General features: G+C 36.9%; 1 protein-coding gene across 1 annotated transcript; it reads left to right on the top strand.

Moving 5' to 3' along the window:
* The first annotated feature begins 3,959 nt into the window (after positions 1-3,959).
* Positions 3,960-16,800, top strand: LOC140009178 (uncharacterized). The gene is made up of 3 exons (XM_072054075.1): positions 3,960-4,166; positions 5,821-5,890; positions 11,610-16,800. Exon 3 carries the CDS (start codon positions 11,778-11,780, stop codon positions 13,719-13,721), a length of 1,944 nt encoding a protein of 647 aa, XP_071910176.1. The 5' UTR covers positions 3,960-4,166; positions 5,821-5,890; positions 11,610-11,777; the 3' UTR covers positions 13,722-16,800.
* Positions 16,801-17,164: the final 364 nt, after the last annotated feature.

Consider the following 17,164-nt stretch of genomic DNA (forward strand, 5'->3'; position numbering starts at 1 on the left):
AATTTCAGTTTTGATACGAGATCTTTGAAAAATCGTATCTCACTCGTTACAAGTCCAAAATTGGAAAAATGGGTACCGTTGGAAACTCCTTCCAAAGTACTAAAATATCCTAGAATACACTTTTTCATGATTCCAAACAGAAAGTATTCAAAATTTAGCTCAAAGTTGCTGTTTTGGGGCACTTGAGACAGGTTTAGGTCGGTTTTTGCCCAACTTTGAAAATTCGGCAAAATTCACTTGATTTGAACTAACCTCTGGAATTTGGAACTCTATTAGAGTTGCAATCCAAGTTCAAGAAACAATAAATGGATCAAGAGTTGGAGTTTTGAGCACCAAGATATGGTAACTCAAAGTTACTAAAATTTCCTTGTTAATCAAGGGTTTTCCAAACTCAACTCATGAACTTTGGAAGTTTAGTTGAGCAGCGAAACGGACTCGGAATGGCACCAAAATTAGCAGTATAATGGTACCACATAAGGACTATTTCTATGTAAAATTTCATAGAAAAATACGTACGGAAAGATGGTTAACGAAACCACTAAAGTTCCAAGGAGTTCCAAGGCAAATCTGCCTTGGACTTCCATTTTTCCGTTTTCAAGCATTTGGCCAAGGAAAATTCCTCAAACATGGTTCATTGGTGTAGACAAGGTCTAATAATCATCCAAGATGTGCTTGGTAGGTGATTTTTACCAAAACTTTCAAATAGCAAGGCCCAAATCAATATTGGTTACAATCTGTCCAAAATGAGGGTTTTTGCCTACAGAGTCGGTTTTGAAATCTGGTCATAATTTACTCAATTCAACTCGGAATCAAGAGTGGTTTGCGGCATTGGAAAACACATTCATAAAGCTACAATTTCTCAGAAGAAACTATTTTCAAAATCTTTCCACAACTAGTCCACATTGGAGCCTCAAGTTGTAGTTCATGTTCTGTCTTCCAGTGAACAACGAAACAGGACAGCAATTTTCAAACGAATGGTGTGGCTCACTCAAGTGGAACCATATCATGAATTTTATATTAATGGAAATCTGGGAATGTCTAGTTTCCAGTGCCACAAACGGCACTTGATTTCGACATCGGAGCAAGGAGTTATGGCCGAAACAAGATGACTGCCTGGGCAGTTACGGGAACCATTTTCCAGTTTTCTAAGCTTTCAAAATCAACACATTTGGATCAAATCATGTTATTTTTCAGTGAAACTTTTCACACACTCAATATAACATGTATACATCATAAACAAGCCATTAGAACCTCAAAATTTTGCATCAAAGTGCATGAACATAGCAGGGGCAAAATGGTCACTTTTGGTCATTGCACCACCCTTAAGTTTCTATCAACAACCCAACATCATTTCACTAATTTAAGCGCCAAACTAACATTAATAACATCATCATTCACCAAATCAGTCCATGCATCAAATGTGGGAGTTCATAGAGCCCACACAGCCATTTTCCAACATAAACAAGCAACCCACATGCATGCAAGAGCTTAGATGTGCACTAGAACTTCCATAAATCAAGTTTTCAAGGTTTGATTGTTCATTACCTCACTTGATGAGCAAAATAGAAATTTTCGGCCCCTTCTTAGCCCAAGTAAACCTTGGAAAGTAGCCCCCTTTTGTAGCTTAACGTGGTCTCCAAGTGATTAGCTAAGTGTGGTGTGAATTTGAGTTGATTTGTGTAAGAAATGAAGCAAGATTTGATGAAGAAAATGGAGGAGTTTCTTGGTTCCTTTTTGTTCTTGATGGCCGGCTGTTTTGGAGGGAAGGAAAGAAGAGATGTGCTGATGGTAAGCTTCCGTGAGAAGCTTTAGAATTTGGCCAAAAGTTGTTTCAAAAATCAACTAGGAACAATGCGCGTACGCGCGCGTTTCGTGCTCGATTCCTCTCGAGTTTATTTCACTAGTGCACTAAACCTCCAATGCACTTCTATTCATATTAATATTATTCAATCTTAATTGTCCCAAAATAAGGGTTTAAAGTCCCTCAATTAAATCGCGCGTGTAAAAACGCGTACTTCCTATTTAAGCGCGATAAAGCGAAATCTCCAAGAAATTCTTATAACGATAGCTTCACTAATTAATACTTGAATATTTAAGTATAAAATTACCTATTTTAAGACTAATGTACAAGTCTCCAATTTTCCAAACTCATTGTACTCTCAAATCGGTTATTGTCTCTAATAGCGTATTCACTATCCTAGCTAAACGAGCTTCCGAAAAATTAATTTTTGAAACAAGTCACTTTAAAAATATAAGTAAACTATAGTTCCATGTAATTAGGTCTAAAAAGGTTAGAATAAAATATTCGGAGTGAACGGGCATTTAAATATTTAAATGGGCTAGTAATAGGGGTTTAAAATATGAAAATTTGTGAGTCCTCACATGAGTCTAGTATTACTTCCTCAAATCTCCAATAAATTTGCATCAGCGCGTCTTTCAAAAAACTATCGACGCGCGAGCGGTAAGCACTTAATTAGAACTTATTCACCTTTAATTTCTCAATTAACTTTATTAATCTGCTATTGATCATTCTTAATTTCCCCAAGATAATTACACTCTCGAATAGAATATCACCTCGAAACACATGTACTCATTATTTCTCACTTAAACGAACCTCCAAAAATTAAATTTGGTAACGGGACATTTTAAAAACCATAACGAAGACATTGTTTCATATGAATGGACTTAAAATAGTTGAAATAAATTATTTGGAGAAAACAGGTGAATAAATATTTAAATAAACCAATAATATTCAATAAAAATAAGAAATTTTTCGGGTCCTCACATCTATTAGGTATTGTATGGTGCATACCCTAAATGATTGCATTTTTCATGTTAGACCAACCATTGGCTTAAAAGAGCTCCCTCATAGGACATGCATACTGATCTTGTAGTTCTGTTTACTGACTCTAGATGTTTTTCTTTTCTTTTTCCACTCCCTCACTTTCATGAAATATGTTTGAATAAGTGAAAATGTTTTTCTACATTTAACAAAATTACAAGCGTTGTTCGATTCTTGGGAAAATCCCACAATGTAGAACTTGGCCAATTCATTTGATTACATATGAAGCTTGAGTTTAGAGCATCTAATAGATCTTGTAATATGAGGGTTTAACGACTTATCTATAAAAATTGGTGTTTTCAACATGTTTTGTCAAAAAAGAAAAAAAAGAGTTGAAAAGGAAAAAAAGTAGAGATATGTTCTTTAGAGATTTTTCTTTTTCTTTTTTCAATTGTATTCCAATTAAATAAAATTCTTGTTTTAGATATTTGCACAAATAAAATTATTCATTTAGACTATTCTTATTTTGTAGTTTTGTATATGTTTATGTGCATTTTGTCCTCTTTTACTCATTAGGAGACTTCATGATAGATCTTAAGAAACAAATCTAAGTTAAATTTCTCAAGTTTGCCATTTGTTGTAAGAAATTCACAAGTATGCATTTAACTTTATAAAATCTTTGTATGCACTAGATCGGTGGTCTAGACAATTTGATGAGATTGCCTAAAAATAGAATTCTAAATATGGGTCACTTGAACTTGTTAGTTTGCCTTAAGACACCAAGCATAATGGCTTTTCTCACTACAAGAAAAATGTCCTATTATGACATACCTATAAGGACACTTTTTTGTAAGTGTCATTTTACATCTTTTATGAAGACATAAAAAAGTGAGTGTCATAATAAAAGAACATGAACCAAATACCATCGCACTTTGTTTTATATTTTTTCTAAATTGAAAAAATTGATATGTCAAATTAGAATAGCTATTAGGGCATTACTTGTGAATGTCAGCAGAAGTAATAGGAAATTGAGATAGAAACGACGCAGTTTTGTCACTGGTATAAAAGAAATGGTGAGAAAGCGTGGGAAAAAGAAAAAAAAAGAACGCGGAAAGGAAATTTTTGCCGCTTCACTAAAAGTTTTCCCAATACATTTCTCTTTGAAAGGTCCGCCTCTTACAATTCACACCAAAAAGGTCCACCAGTTTCTTCTCCAAATCTAAACCCTTGGATCCTATTCACAAAATCCATCATCGTCAAAATCAATCTTCCTTTTCTGCCTCTTTTTCATTCTTTAATCCCTACCATCTCTCTTTCTATCTTGAGTTTTTAGATGCACTCCAATTTGACCAGAAGAAGAGAAGGATGGTATAGCGATTAAAAGGTAAGTGTATTATGGGTTTTTGAAAATCATATGCTTTGCCTGCCCTATGTGAATAATTGCAATTTGTTTGTCAGTATTGTCTTGCAAAATTGAAGGTTTGAGGTATGGGTAATAGTTATTCATGCGATGGAGGATTGCAATCCTTCAATTTGAAATATATATATATATAATAATAATATAGAGCACTGAAACAATAATGAAAGCGTAGGAGGGTCTTTGTTAAATTCGTCTCCTGAAAAATGTAAAACCAATTTCTTGTTTGGAGTTCTGAACTCTATCCCCATCAAGGTAATTATTCCCAACCTTGACAGGCATTGCCGCACACATTTAACCAACCCTTTTGGGTTCAAGGGAGATTTGATTTATAGAAATCTAGAAGGCCTGTTACCAAATACGGTTTGTTAATGGAGAAGCACATTTATGTTTGGCAAAAGGAGACAGCTAGCCACCTTAAGAGTTCCATGCTCTTCGTTTTATATATATATATATATATATATATATATATAATGCAACAATATCTCAAATAACCCTCTGCTTTCTTAATAAAATCATGAGTCCATGGAAAAATGGATAATTAGTATGTTCACCTAATAATGATAATAATAATAATAAAGTGTATAAAAATAGTAGCAGAGTTTTTTTTTTTAAATTCAAGTACAAAAGCGAAAGGGAAAAGGGGAAAAATGGATGTCTGAGAATCGAATTAAGACATTATGATTATGTAGTTAATGCTTCTCTCAACCGAGTTGGATCTTGGGAATTGGTTTCTAATCCTACATTATATAGGATATAGAACCTATAGAACCTATAGAACTTGGCTGGCACAAAATATAGGATATAGAACCCCGGGTGCTTTACTTCTACTGACTAGTAACTACTGAGAATGTCGAAGATGGTATACTGTTCATGTCATTTGGTTTCGGAAAAACATGTAAAATTTGGCAAAGTCAGAACCAGTGAATTGGGAAGAAAGTTAACTGTTAACAATTGTTTGAGTTCTAGTTGAGTTTCCAAACTTGATTCATATTATGGTAATATGGAAATTAAGTTTACTAGAAAAATAATTGGCACCAATACAGAGCTTTCTAAATTTTAACTTGTGAAGCGAAGTTGATCCCTCAAACATGAACATACAATCTTTTTATTTCTTGAGTTTAGATAAAATTCCTGCTATCTCAATGCTTTTCATGAAAATGTTATTCAATGAGAATAATTTGCATTTGTGGTTTTCTGTTCAAATGGGGAAAATGTGCATGCCTTGGATCATTTTCATGCATATGTTGGTGCATTTATATATGTACATAGAGAAAGTATATTCCTTGGATAGCCACTGATTTAGTTGGAAAATTAAAATCGATGCTCAAATTAGACAAAAAAATTTAAGAGAACTAATCATAGATATAAACAATTAATCAGCATCTCAAAAAGATAAGTTTAAAACTCTTTTATATTTGTTTGTTCTGTTTGCTTCAGAATAATTAGGAAAAGTCATTAAGTACTTTTGGTTCTTTCTCATTTTTTAAAATATTCTTCAAGAAATTTGCAAGCTGATGTTATTTTCTTCTTGAATAATTAGAGAATTATGTATACCACCTATTCAAAATCTTATACAATTATTAAAATTTTACTTAAGTTCATTAATGTTTCACCACAGGTTTGAATTGAAGATAGCTATCCGTGAAAAGCAATCATTTTGAAGACGTTGCACATTGATTTCGCTAGAGGTACAAGCCAACTTATATTCTTGTGTTCTTTTTTATTAGAAATTAGATTAAGTTACATATATGATATTAAATTTGTTCATTTGTTTGAACCTGTAATGTACGTTCATTTTCATCTTTTGGTCATTTGGATTCTTAATTTCTTTTTTAAACTGGAGTGTCATTGCAGTGGATATATTATATGACATGCAAATTTTATTCTTAACATTGATTCGTGTAAAAAACTGTTTACTTGGTGACACGTGATAAATGGCTAGTGGTGGAAAACCTTTGGGGTTTGGTCTGTTTGCTCATGTCTTGTGCTTTTATCTTAAATAGTGACCTTCTTGTTGACTTCCAAATATCTTCTTGGTATCCTAATAATTTTTTTGTTGTATGAGTGATGCTCTTTGTTAATATTATTCTTAATTGCTTTCTTTTGCTTATATATGTATATGTATTTGTATGTATGTGTATATTTTAAGGTTAAATTTGTCATGGTTACAGAATATGGATAAAACTTGGATGCAAAAGAATAGATGAAGGAAAGAATATTGGGATGGTTTGCAAAAATTCTTAGATTATGCATTCCAGAATTCAAGTATAAATGGGATGATATTTTGTCCATGTAAAGAATGTAAGTGTGGTGTATGTATTACCTGGGAGAATGCAGAACTTCATTTGAAAGTTTATGGTTTTGTTAAAGGATACACCCATTGGGCAGCTCATGGAGAATTTGTTTACTCTAGTAACCTACTTCCCATGATATCTCATATAGGGTACGGGATGAACTTGATGACATGCATGGTTTGGTTCATGATGCATTGGGAATTCCTAAACAAGATCATACAAGGATAGATGGAATTGAATACAAAAGCTGTGAGGACTTGAAAAACTATTATTTTTAAATCCCTATTTTTGGCTAAATCAATTATTTATTTGGATTTTTGCCACGAATAATATTTTCTAGCCTTATTAGACTTGTACATGGTATTATAGCTTTGATATATTTTTTAAAGTGTCTCGTTTCAAAAATTATTTTTCTTAGAAGCTTGTTTAGTGAAAAAGTGAAAACGCGTTTGGAAAATTTTAACCGATTGAGAGTACAATAAGTTTGGAAAATTGGAGACTTGTACAACGGTCCTAAAATAGGTAATTTTATGTTTAAGTACTCAAGTAATAGTTAGTAGTACAATCGTTATAGGAATTTCTCGAAAGTTTCGCGTTATCGCGCTTAAATTGGTGGTACGCGTATTCACACGTGCGATTTTAATTGAGGGACTTTAGATCATTATTTTGGAACAATTAAGAGTGAATAATATTTATATGAATATAAGTGTATTGGAGGTTTAGTGCACAACTGAAATAAACTCAAGAGAAATCGAGCCCAAAATGCGCGCGTATACGCGCGGAGGAGAGTTGACTTTTGCACCAACTTGGGCCACACCTTGAAGCTTCCCAAGGAAGCTACATTTTTTATCAACTCTCTCTCTCTCTTCCTCACAAGAACAGCCGGTCATCAAGCTGCAAAAACAACACCCAAGTTCTTCATTTTTCATCCTCATTTCTTCAACAAAAACACCACCAAATGCCACCAAAATTTAACCATACTTAGCTTAACACTTGGAGAGTCCATCTAGCTACAAAAACAAGGAGCTTTCCACGGTCTTTTTGAGCAAAGAGAGGGCCGAAATTTCTGGTCTTTGCACACCAAGGAGGTACATAATGATCAACTCATAGAATCTTATCTTGTGGAAGTTATATTGCATGATTAAGCTCTAGTATGCCATTGGTTAGCTTGTTTATGGTGTAAAATGAAATGGGTGGGCTCTATGAACTCCCACCTTTGTCTTGAGGGCTGATATCATGCTTGATGATGGATTTAATGTTGGTTTAGTGCTAAAAATGGTAGATTAATGGTGTATTATTAGTTTAAACTTCAAGGAGTGCATGGGGTAAAAAGTTCCGATTCTGCCCCTGCTTTGAACGTACCTATTTCTGCAGAATTTTGGGGATTTAATGGCTGATATGTGATGTTTATATGTTGTATAAATGGTGTATAAAATTTCATTAAAAAATATTGAGGTTTGGTTGGTCAAATGGATTAATTTCGTGAAGCTAGTAAATCTGGAAAACTGTTCCCGTAATGCTCAGACAGCTCGTTTGTTTTGTCTATAACTCTGTACTCCAACATCAAAATGGAGTGTTGTTAGTGGCATTTGAAACTAGACATTCCCAGCTTTCCAATGGTATAAAATACAACCCCAGATTCCATCCGAGCAGCCCGTACTAACCATTTAAAGATGACTGTTCTGTTTCTCTGTTTTCCTGGAACGAAGTTCAGAAGCTGCAACTTGAGGCTCGAATTTAAGCTAGTTGTGTGCTGAATTTCAAAACAATTTCTTCTGAGAAATTGAAGATTTACAAATGTGTTTTCCAATGCCACCAACCATTCTCAATTCAGAGCTGAATTGAGTGATTTGTGACCAAAATACGGAACCTGCCCTGTTCTTGAAAACCCTAAATTCTAGGCAGATTTGATACTTGACTTGGTGTGAACTTGTCAATTGAATTTCTTGGAAATAAACACTTACCAAATGTGCCATGAATGTTCCTTAGGCTTTTCCTACACAAATGAACCAAGTTTGAAGGATTTTCTGGGCCAAATGTTTGGAAATGAAGAACGAAAAACTCAAGACAGTTTGGCCTTAAGAATTTTTTGAAACTTTAGTTGGTTGGTTGACTACCTTTCCGAAAGTATTTTTTCCATGAAATTTGATAGAGGGATTCCCTTTATATAGGAGTATTATACTGTCAAATTTTGTACCAATCCAAGTCCATTTCGATACCTAACTAAAGTCCCAAAGTCGGAAACTCAAATCTGGAAATTTGTTCAACAGTTTCAAATTTTCCCAAATTTTGAGCTACCGTATCTCAGTGCTCGAAACTCCGATTCTTGATCCGCTTGTTCTGTTATAAACCTTACTTGCAACTTTAATTGGGTTATAAATTTCAGAGGCTGGTTCGGAACGTGTGAATTTTTCCGGATTTCCAAAATTAGCGAAAAACCAACCCCGACACAACCTTGAATGCCCGGAAACAGTAATTTTGAGCTCATTTTTTAGTATCTTCCCTTTAGAATCATGGAAAAGTGTCTTCTAAGAACTTTTAGTACTTTCAAAGAGGTTTCCAACGGCACCAAGTTTTCCAATTTTTGACATATAGAATGTGAGATACGATTTTTCAAAGTATCATATCAAACCTGAAGTTTTTCCAAATTCCAAGGGAAGGGAGTTTTCAAGTACTCCTTATTCCTTCAATATTTCTTGAACGTTTTATACTTGATTTCGCAAAACGAAAACTCGATTACTAGTGTACTTTAAGAAACTCCATTTAAACCTCGATTTACGAGTAATTGAGGTTCGTTTTCATGAAATTTCCTTAGATTGTACTAGTGTACAATCTTCCTTGATAATTGGGATATATGAATGATACTTCACTATTATTTGCTCAGGCGCACACGAGGACCCTCAAGAGGATCCTACGGTGAACGCTTAAATTTCGGTTGAGACTACTTACTACTTGGTGAGTGTCAAGTGCATGTTTACTTGAACTCCTGTGAACTTGATACATGCCTGTCTTGCTTAATCTACCTGGTTTTGATAAAATGGAGTCGAGTGTGTACTTTATCGCACTCGTACTCATTTGAAATAAATGATTCATCCTTGGCCTGGCTTGCTGGACTTACATATCCTGAATTACATGTTTGGACCTGTCAAATACTTGTATACATGACTTGGTATGCTATGAATACATACGTCATTGGAGTAAATCTCCTCGACATTTACATGTACATGGGGGATGCCCAAACTCATAGGCCGACCTTGGAACTCGAGCCGGCATGGGCTTGGTCGAGAATCTCGGTGAGCCAAGAGATTCACATGATAAGTTTGATATATTGAGAGATCTGGCTTGGCATACTCGTGGAGTATCGCCTTATAAATGTTGTGCGGGCCCGGAGCGGTCTACGGTGGACGGATGGGAAGTTAGTGGAGTTCTACGAATTGGAAATACCGACCCGGTTGACGGAGTGTCATCGCAGGGAGGTATACGAATGTCATCGACACAGCAAGTGGAACTTAGCTCCTGAGAGCTACTATATCTTTGAATTGTTTCTGTTTACTTTCACTGGCTTTATTAATTACTTGTAATTATCCCTTGAACTGTTATTTGGGACTGTTATCTGGACTACGTGCTTGCATGTGTGTTCTTGGCCTCACGAGCGTTTTACTCACCCTGTAGATTTGTTTTCCTTAACAGGATTGAACTCGGAGATGTATTGGAGAAACCCTCCTGATGTACTTTTGTTTAGGATTTCTATTACATTTTGGCTATGCCCTTGGTTTTGGGTTGTACTTTTGGAATTGAAATGTAACATTTGGGGCGTGATGTATATTTGAGATTTAAGATGTACTTTGAACACCCGACGTGCGGGTTGGTTAATGGATGATTATTGTTAAGCTTGAACGCTTCCGCATTTACTGTATTTAAGTTATTTACTTGTGTTGTGTAGACTGGTAATAAGCTTGAATGGAATTGCTTGAGTCCTGGCGAGAGTTGGGCAGGCGTCCCGCGGATACCCTTTGGTTCGCCTTAGGGAGAAGTTGGGGCGTCACAGTTGGTATCAGAGCGCTAGGTTAGCACTAGGTTAGAGATCTATATGGGAGACATATTAGATACTCTACTCTTAAGACCGAGACCGGATAGTTAAGTTATACCTTAAGGGGTATTTGGGGCATACTAGTGATTGGGTTAGGCATGCATAAACGACATCCGAACTAAGTAGTGATTAAATTTCTAACCCGAAAAGTGCTATTATTTTGCAGGGATGGAAAACGGAAATGGAGTTCCGGCAGCTGACTGGAATGGCCATGCGAATGGTCATATAGTGCCTCCTAGGCCTATCTTCTACCGAGCTCTAGTTGGAGGAGCTCGAGTACGCTATTCCCCATCTGACAGATATCCCCGATGTTTGTGTAGGGTTACCTTTACCTACCCGAACCACCTCGTGCTTGCTCTGGACGACGAGCGTCGTCAGCTAGTGAATCTTAATAGGGATTTACATACTGAGGTGGATGAGTTTAGACAGATGGTTAGTGCTCAGGGCGAGAGGATCGCCGAGTTCGAGGAGGTGATAGAGGGCAAGGTAGCTACATCTGCTGTTGTTAATGGGGAGCTCCAGAGTACTAGGGCTCAGCTTACTAGGTTGAGGGAGGAGGTTCGTGATAGGGCTTCCGGGATCCTAGCTGATGCCACTAGGCTAGTGGATGAGGTGATGGGTGTAGCTCAGAACTCTGAGGAGGAGGAGGAAGAGGAGGAGGATCCTGAGGAGGAGGTTCCTCCTGATAGTCCTACTGCGGACTAGGTCTAGATTGATTGATCTTTCTTTTGACCCTTTTGACTAGTACAGCTTGAATTAGCAGGGGTGATGCTAAGTGCTGAGACCATTGTATTTTGCATGACCGTGTGGCTTATTTTGAAGCACTTGCTTTTATTTTAGTCTTCTGTGACTAAAAGTACTCTTGTGGCACCTGTGTGTTATATTTTTGTGACTACCCCATGACTTGCTAATTGTATGAACTTGATATGCTAATGAATGTAAATTATTATTATTTTTAATGTTTCCTTGATTGGTTCTTGCTTTCTATTTTGCATTGCATAATTGATTTATTTCTTGCACTAGGCACGCCTAGGTTATGGAAGGACTAAGAGGTGGTCGAGGCCGTGGTCGAGGTCGTGGGCGAGGGACTAGACAGGTCCAACCTCAAAGGGATGATCAGGGATCGGCAACTGGACCGACCCAAGGTCAGGAAAATTTGAGGGTAATCAAGTGGCTACTGCCATTAACAGGATGACTGATATCCTAGAACGCTTAGCTGATAGACAAGGTCCTGGACCGCTTAACCAAACTGGGGGACAGGATAGGGGTGAGGATAGAACCTTAGAGAGGTTCTTCAAATTTAACCCGCCTAATTTCCTTGGCGAACCTGATCCTGAGGTAGCAGAGAATTGGTTAGAAAGGATGACCAATATATTCGCTGCCCTACACTACTCTGAGGATAGGCGAGTGAATTTTGCTGCATTTCAATTTAAGGGAATATCTCGTGCTTGGTGGGATCTGATGAAAGGAAAATGGGAAAGAACTCAAACCCCTTGGATTTGGGAGAATTTCACGAGGGAGTTTACTGAAAAATTTCTTCCACCCTTGATTCAAGAAAAAAGGGAAGATGAGTTTATCAAGCTGAAACAGGGAACTCTTAGTGTAACTGAGTATGAAGGAAAATTTACTAAGTTTTTAAAGTACGCTCTCGAATTGGTGACCAATGAGCGAAAAAGGATTAGACGGTTTGTTCAGGGACTTAATGTGGAGATACAAGAGGGCTTGGCTGCAGTCCAAATCTCTACGTTCACTGAGGCACTAGAAAAAGCTCAAAGGGTAGAAAATGCAAGGATGCAAGTGAGGAACTTCCACAATAGAAAAAAAAATTTTTCTAACCATACCTTTGGACAAGCTAGTAAAAGTGCACAGCCTTCCAAAATGGGAAGAGGAGCGGGAGGACCGAGAACTGTCGGAGCGTCGAGAGGAGCTTTATTTAGAGGAGGTCGTAGTGGACTGACACAGGCAAGGAGAGCGCCTTCTAGTGGTTCAGCGGTGACCCCTCAAGTTACGTGTGGGTACTGCGAAAAATCCAACCATTCTGAAAATGACTGTTGGAGAAAGTCTGCGAAGTGTTTGGCCTGCTGTAGTACCGAGCACCAGCTCGCGAACTGTCCAAACAAAATGAAGACGGGAGGTGATACCCAGAGACCGGAAAAGTCAGCATCTAAGCAAACCAGTGCCGGAGGGAGCCGACCGAAAGTACTGGCCAGGGTTTATGCACTGGATTATCAACAAGTTCCTGAGGCGACTGAGGTGGTAGAAGGTACAATCCCAATCTTTCACCGTTTAGCTGGGGTTTTAATTGATCCAGGTGCTACACATTCTTTTGTAAACCCTAACTTCATGAGTAGGATAGACTTGAATCCAATTAAGTTACCATATGATCTAGAGGTTAAAACGCCTACTGGGGATCAAAGTCTAATTGCTAACTTAGTGTATAGAGATTGTGAAGTCTGGATTGGGGAACGAAAATTATTGGCTGATTTGATAGGTTTGACGATTAAGGGATATGATGTAATCTTGGGGATGGATTGGTTAGCCCGTTGTAATGCTCAGTTAAACTGTAGGACGAAGATTGTAGAGTTTCGTATTCCAGGAGAAGCAACCCTGAAACTGGATGTAAGGGGTAAATTAGCTTCGTCGGCACTTATCTCAGGGATCCGGGCTAGAAAGTTGTTAAGTAAAAAAGCTCAAGGATATGTGGCTTTCCTTATCAACACCCCTAGTGATAAGGTGAATTTGGAAGACATGCCTGTAGTGAAAGAATTTTTCGATGTTTTTCCTGAAGAATTGGAGTCCCTACTCCCGGAACGGGAAATAGTCTTTAAGATCGATGTAACTCCGGGAGTAGCCCCTATTTCTAAGATGCCATATCGAATGGCCCCAACCGAATTGAAAGAGTTGAAATTGCAACTACAAGACTTGTTAGAACGGGATTTTATACGGAAAAGTGATTCGCCGTGGGGAACCCCAGTTTTGTTTGTTAAGAAGAAGGACGGGAGTCTGAGACTGTGTATAGACTACCGAGGCTTGAATGATGTTACAATTAAGAATAAATACCCGTTACCCCATATTGATGAGTTATTTGACCAATTGCAAGGGGCGGTAGTATTCTCGAAGTTGAATTTGAGATAGGGCTACTATCAATTGAGGATTTTGGAGAAGGATATACCCAAAACTACTTTTAACTCGAGATATGGGCATTTTGAGTTTGCCGAGATGCCATTTGGGTTAACAAATGCACCTGCTGCTTTCATGAATTTAATGCATAGAGTTTTTACGCCTTATTTGGATCAATTTGTGGTAGTGTTCATTGATGATATTTTGGTGTATTCTAAGAATGTGAAAAATCATGAAAAATATTTGAGGATTATTTTACAAACTTTGAGGGAACACCAATTATATGCTAAGTTTAGCAAGTGTGAATTCTGGTTAAAAGAAGTGACTTTCTTAGGGCATATAATCTCTAAGGATGGGATTAAAGTGGATCCAGCTAAGGTTGAAGCTGTTTCAAAGTGGAAAAGACCGGAAAACTCAACGGAAGTTCGAAGTTTTATAGGATTGGCAGGGTATTACCGGAGATTCATCCAGGATTTTTCAAAAATTGCTGGACCCATGACTAAATTGACCAAGAAAAATGGGAAGTTTCTATGGAGTCCTAAGTATGAAGAAAGTTTTCAAGAGTTGAAAAGACGGTTGACAAGAGCACCTGTGTTAGCTCTATCAAGTGGACATCATAGTTTTGTGGTTTACACGGATGCTTCTAAGAAAGGATTGCGGTGTGTTCTAATGCAAAATGACAGAGTGATAGCATATGCCTCTAGAAAATTGAAACCGCATGAAGGGAATTACCCGACTCATGATTTGGAGTTAGCAGATGTGGTCTTTGCTTTGAAGAAATGGAGGCATTATCTGTACGGAGTGACATTTGAGGTTTTTACAGACCACAAAAGCCTTAAGTACTTATTTTCTCAAAAGGAGCTGAATTTGAGACAACGTAGATGGATGGAATTTCTGGAGGACTATGATTGTAAGATTAAATATCATCTCGGGAAAGCCAATGTAGTGGCCGATGCTTTGAGCCGTCAAGTGCAAGTAGCTGGATTGATGGTTAAGAAATTTCAGTTGTTGGAAGAAGTTAGTTATTGGAATCTTCGACTGGAACCGAGGAAGGTCATTTTGGGGAATATCGTAGTGAATTCCACTTTGTTGGAACGCATTAAGAAATCTCAAGAAAATGACACTGAAGTGCAAAAGTGGGTGAAAAAGGTTAAAATGGGAGACAAGACGGATTTTAATTTGGGGTCAAATGGAATATTGAGATTTCGAAATCGGATAGTAGTGCCAAAGGATAAAGGACTTAAGAAGGAAATCTTAGAAGAGACACACCGATCGAAATTTACGGTACATCCTGGAGGGAATAAAATGTACTAGGATTTGAAGAGTCTTTACTGGTAGGAGAATATGAAGAAGGAGATTGCCCAATTTGTCCAAACATGCTTAGTTTGCCAACAGATTAAGGCCGAACATCAAAAACCGTCGAGATTTTTACAACCCTTGGAGATACCTGAGTGGGAATGGGAAAACATTACCATGTATTTTGTATCGGGATTGTCAAGGACACAAAGAAATCATGATGCTATTTGGGTGATAGTAGATAGATTAACCAAATCGGCCCATTTTCTACCGATTAATATAAAATACCCGTTAGAGAAGTTGGCAAAGTTATATTTGGATGAGATCATTAGGTTGCATGGAATACCTGTAAGTATCGTGTCCGACAGGGATCCGAGATTTGTTTCGAGGTTCTGGCAAAAAATGCAAGAGATATTGGGGACTAAGTTAAACTTTAGTACCACTTATCATCCCCAGACTGATGGACAGTCTGAGAGGACAATTCAAACTCTTGAAGACATGTTAAGGACTTGTGTTCTGGATTTTGGAGAGAGTTGGAGTAAGTTTTAGACTTTAGTGGAATTTGCCTACAACAATAGTTTCCACTCTTCTATTCAGATGGCCCCGTATGAGGCACTTTATGGTCGAAAATGTAGGTCTCCAATTTGTTAGGACGAAATAGGTGAACGAAAAATCTTAAACCCGACCACAGTATCTTGGATTGAAGAAGCTAATGAGAAAGTAAGGTTGGTACGCCAAAGAATTCAGGCCGCCTAGAGCCGCCAAAAGAGTTATGCCGATAATCGGAGAAAGGATTTGGAGTTTACTGTTGGAGATTTGGTATTTCTCAAGATTACACCTTTGAAAGCAGGTTTGATGTCTGGAAAAGGAAAGAAGTTACAGGCGAGGTTTGTAGGGCCTTACAAGATTATCCAACGTATGGGGAGTGTAGCATATAAGTTGGAATTACCGCCGAGTTTATCTCGAATCCATAATGTGTTTCATGTATCTATACTTAAAAAGTACCATCCGGACCCTTTTTATGTCGTACGACCGGAAAATGTTGAGATTGATGAGACTTTGACCTATGAGGAGAAACCGGTAAAACTTCTGGATCGAAAGGTGAAGGAATTGAGGAACAAGCAGATACCGCTAGTAAAAGTTCTTTGGAGGAACCACGGAATTGAGGAAGCAACATGGGAAGTTGAAGAAACGATCAGAGAGAAGTATCCAGACTTGTTTGCCAATCAAGGTAAAATTTCGAGAACGAAATTCTCTTAAGGGGGAGAGGATGTGAGGACTCGAAAAACTATTATTTTTAAATCCCTATTTTTGGCTAAATCAATTATTTATTTGGATTTTTGCCACGAATAATATTTTCTAGCCTTATTAGACCTAAGTACATGGTATTATAGCTTCTATATATTTTTTTAAAGTGTCTCGTTTCAAAAATTATTTTTCTTAGAAGCTTGTTTAGTGAAAAAGTGAAAACGCGTTTGGAAAATTTTAACCGATTGAGAGTACAATTGTAGACACCAAATTTTTGGTGTTTTATTATTTATTTATTTATTTACTATTCATTTTTATTTTTATTTGTCACATTTGGTTTAATTTACTTTTAGTTTAAATATTTTAGCCATTTTATCGTAGAATTGCTCAAAGGAAAAAGAAAAACGTTCAAAAATATGTTTCAGTTGTTTTAGGTTCATGAAAAAAAAAAAGAAAAAAAGAAAATTTGTTCACAAGAATATGTTTATTTCTTTAAATTCAATCTTTGGGCACTTTAGTTATTTTTATTAAGTTATTTTGAGAAAAAGGAAATGATGAAAAATGAAAAATTGAAAAATTAAAAAATGGCCATTTTTGTTTAGTTTTTTGTTTAAAATTATTTTTGTTTTGTTATTATTATTATTACCTGGTTTGTGTAATTTTGTTATTATTATTGTTTTTTACTTTATTTTACCATTTCATCTATTAATTTGAAAAAAAAAAAAAAATATTAAGGAACACGCGACTTGCAAGCTGCGTTTTTGCAGCTTGCAAGGAGGGGCTCTTAGCAGCCCCTTAGCTGCAAATGTGGGAGAGTATAGATTGTTTTAGGGTTGTGGCTCCCATATAAATGAAAAAAGCAGCAGCCGCAAAAGAAAAAGAAGGAGAGAGCTCGGTTAGGGGGGTTTCATATA

The sequence above is a fragment of the Coffea arabica genome, chromosome 6e (genome assembly GCF_036785885.1).
Source record: "Coffea arabica cultivar ET-39 chromosome 6e, Coffea Arabica ET-39 HiFi, whole genome shotgun sequence".
Lineage (NCBI taxonomy): Eukaryota > Viridiplantae > Streptophyta > Magnoliopsida > Gentianales > Rubiaceae > Coffea > Coffea arabica.

Coding starts and splice junctions, on each gene's coding strand:
- LOC140009178 (XM_072054075.1), top strand. CDS start 11,778: ATGACTGATATCCTAGAACGCTTAGCTGATAGACAAGGTCCTGGACCG.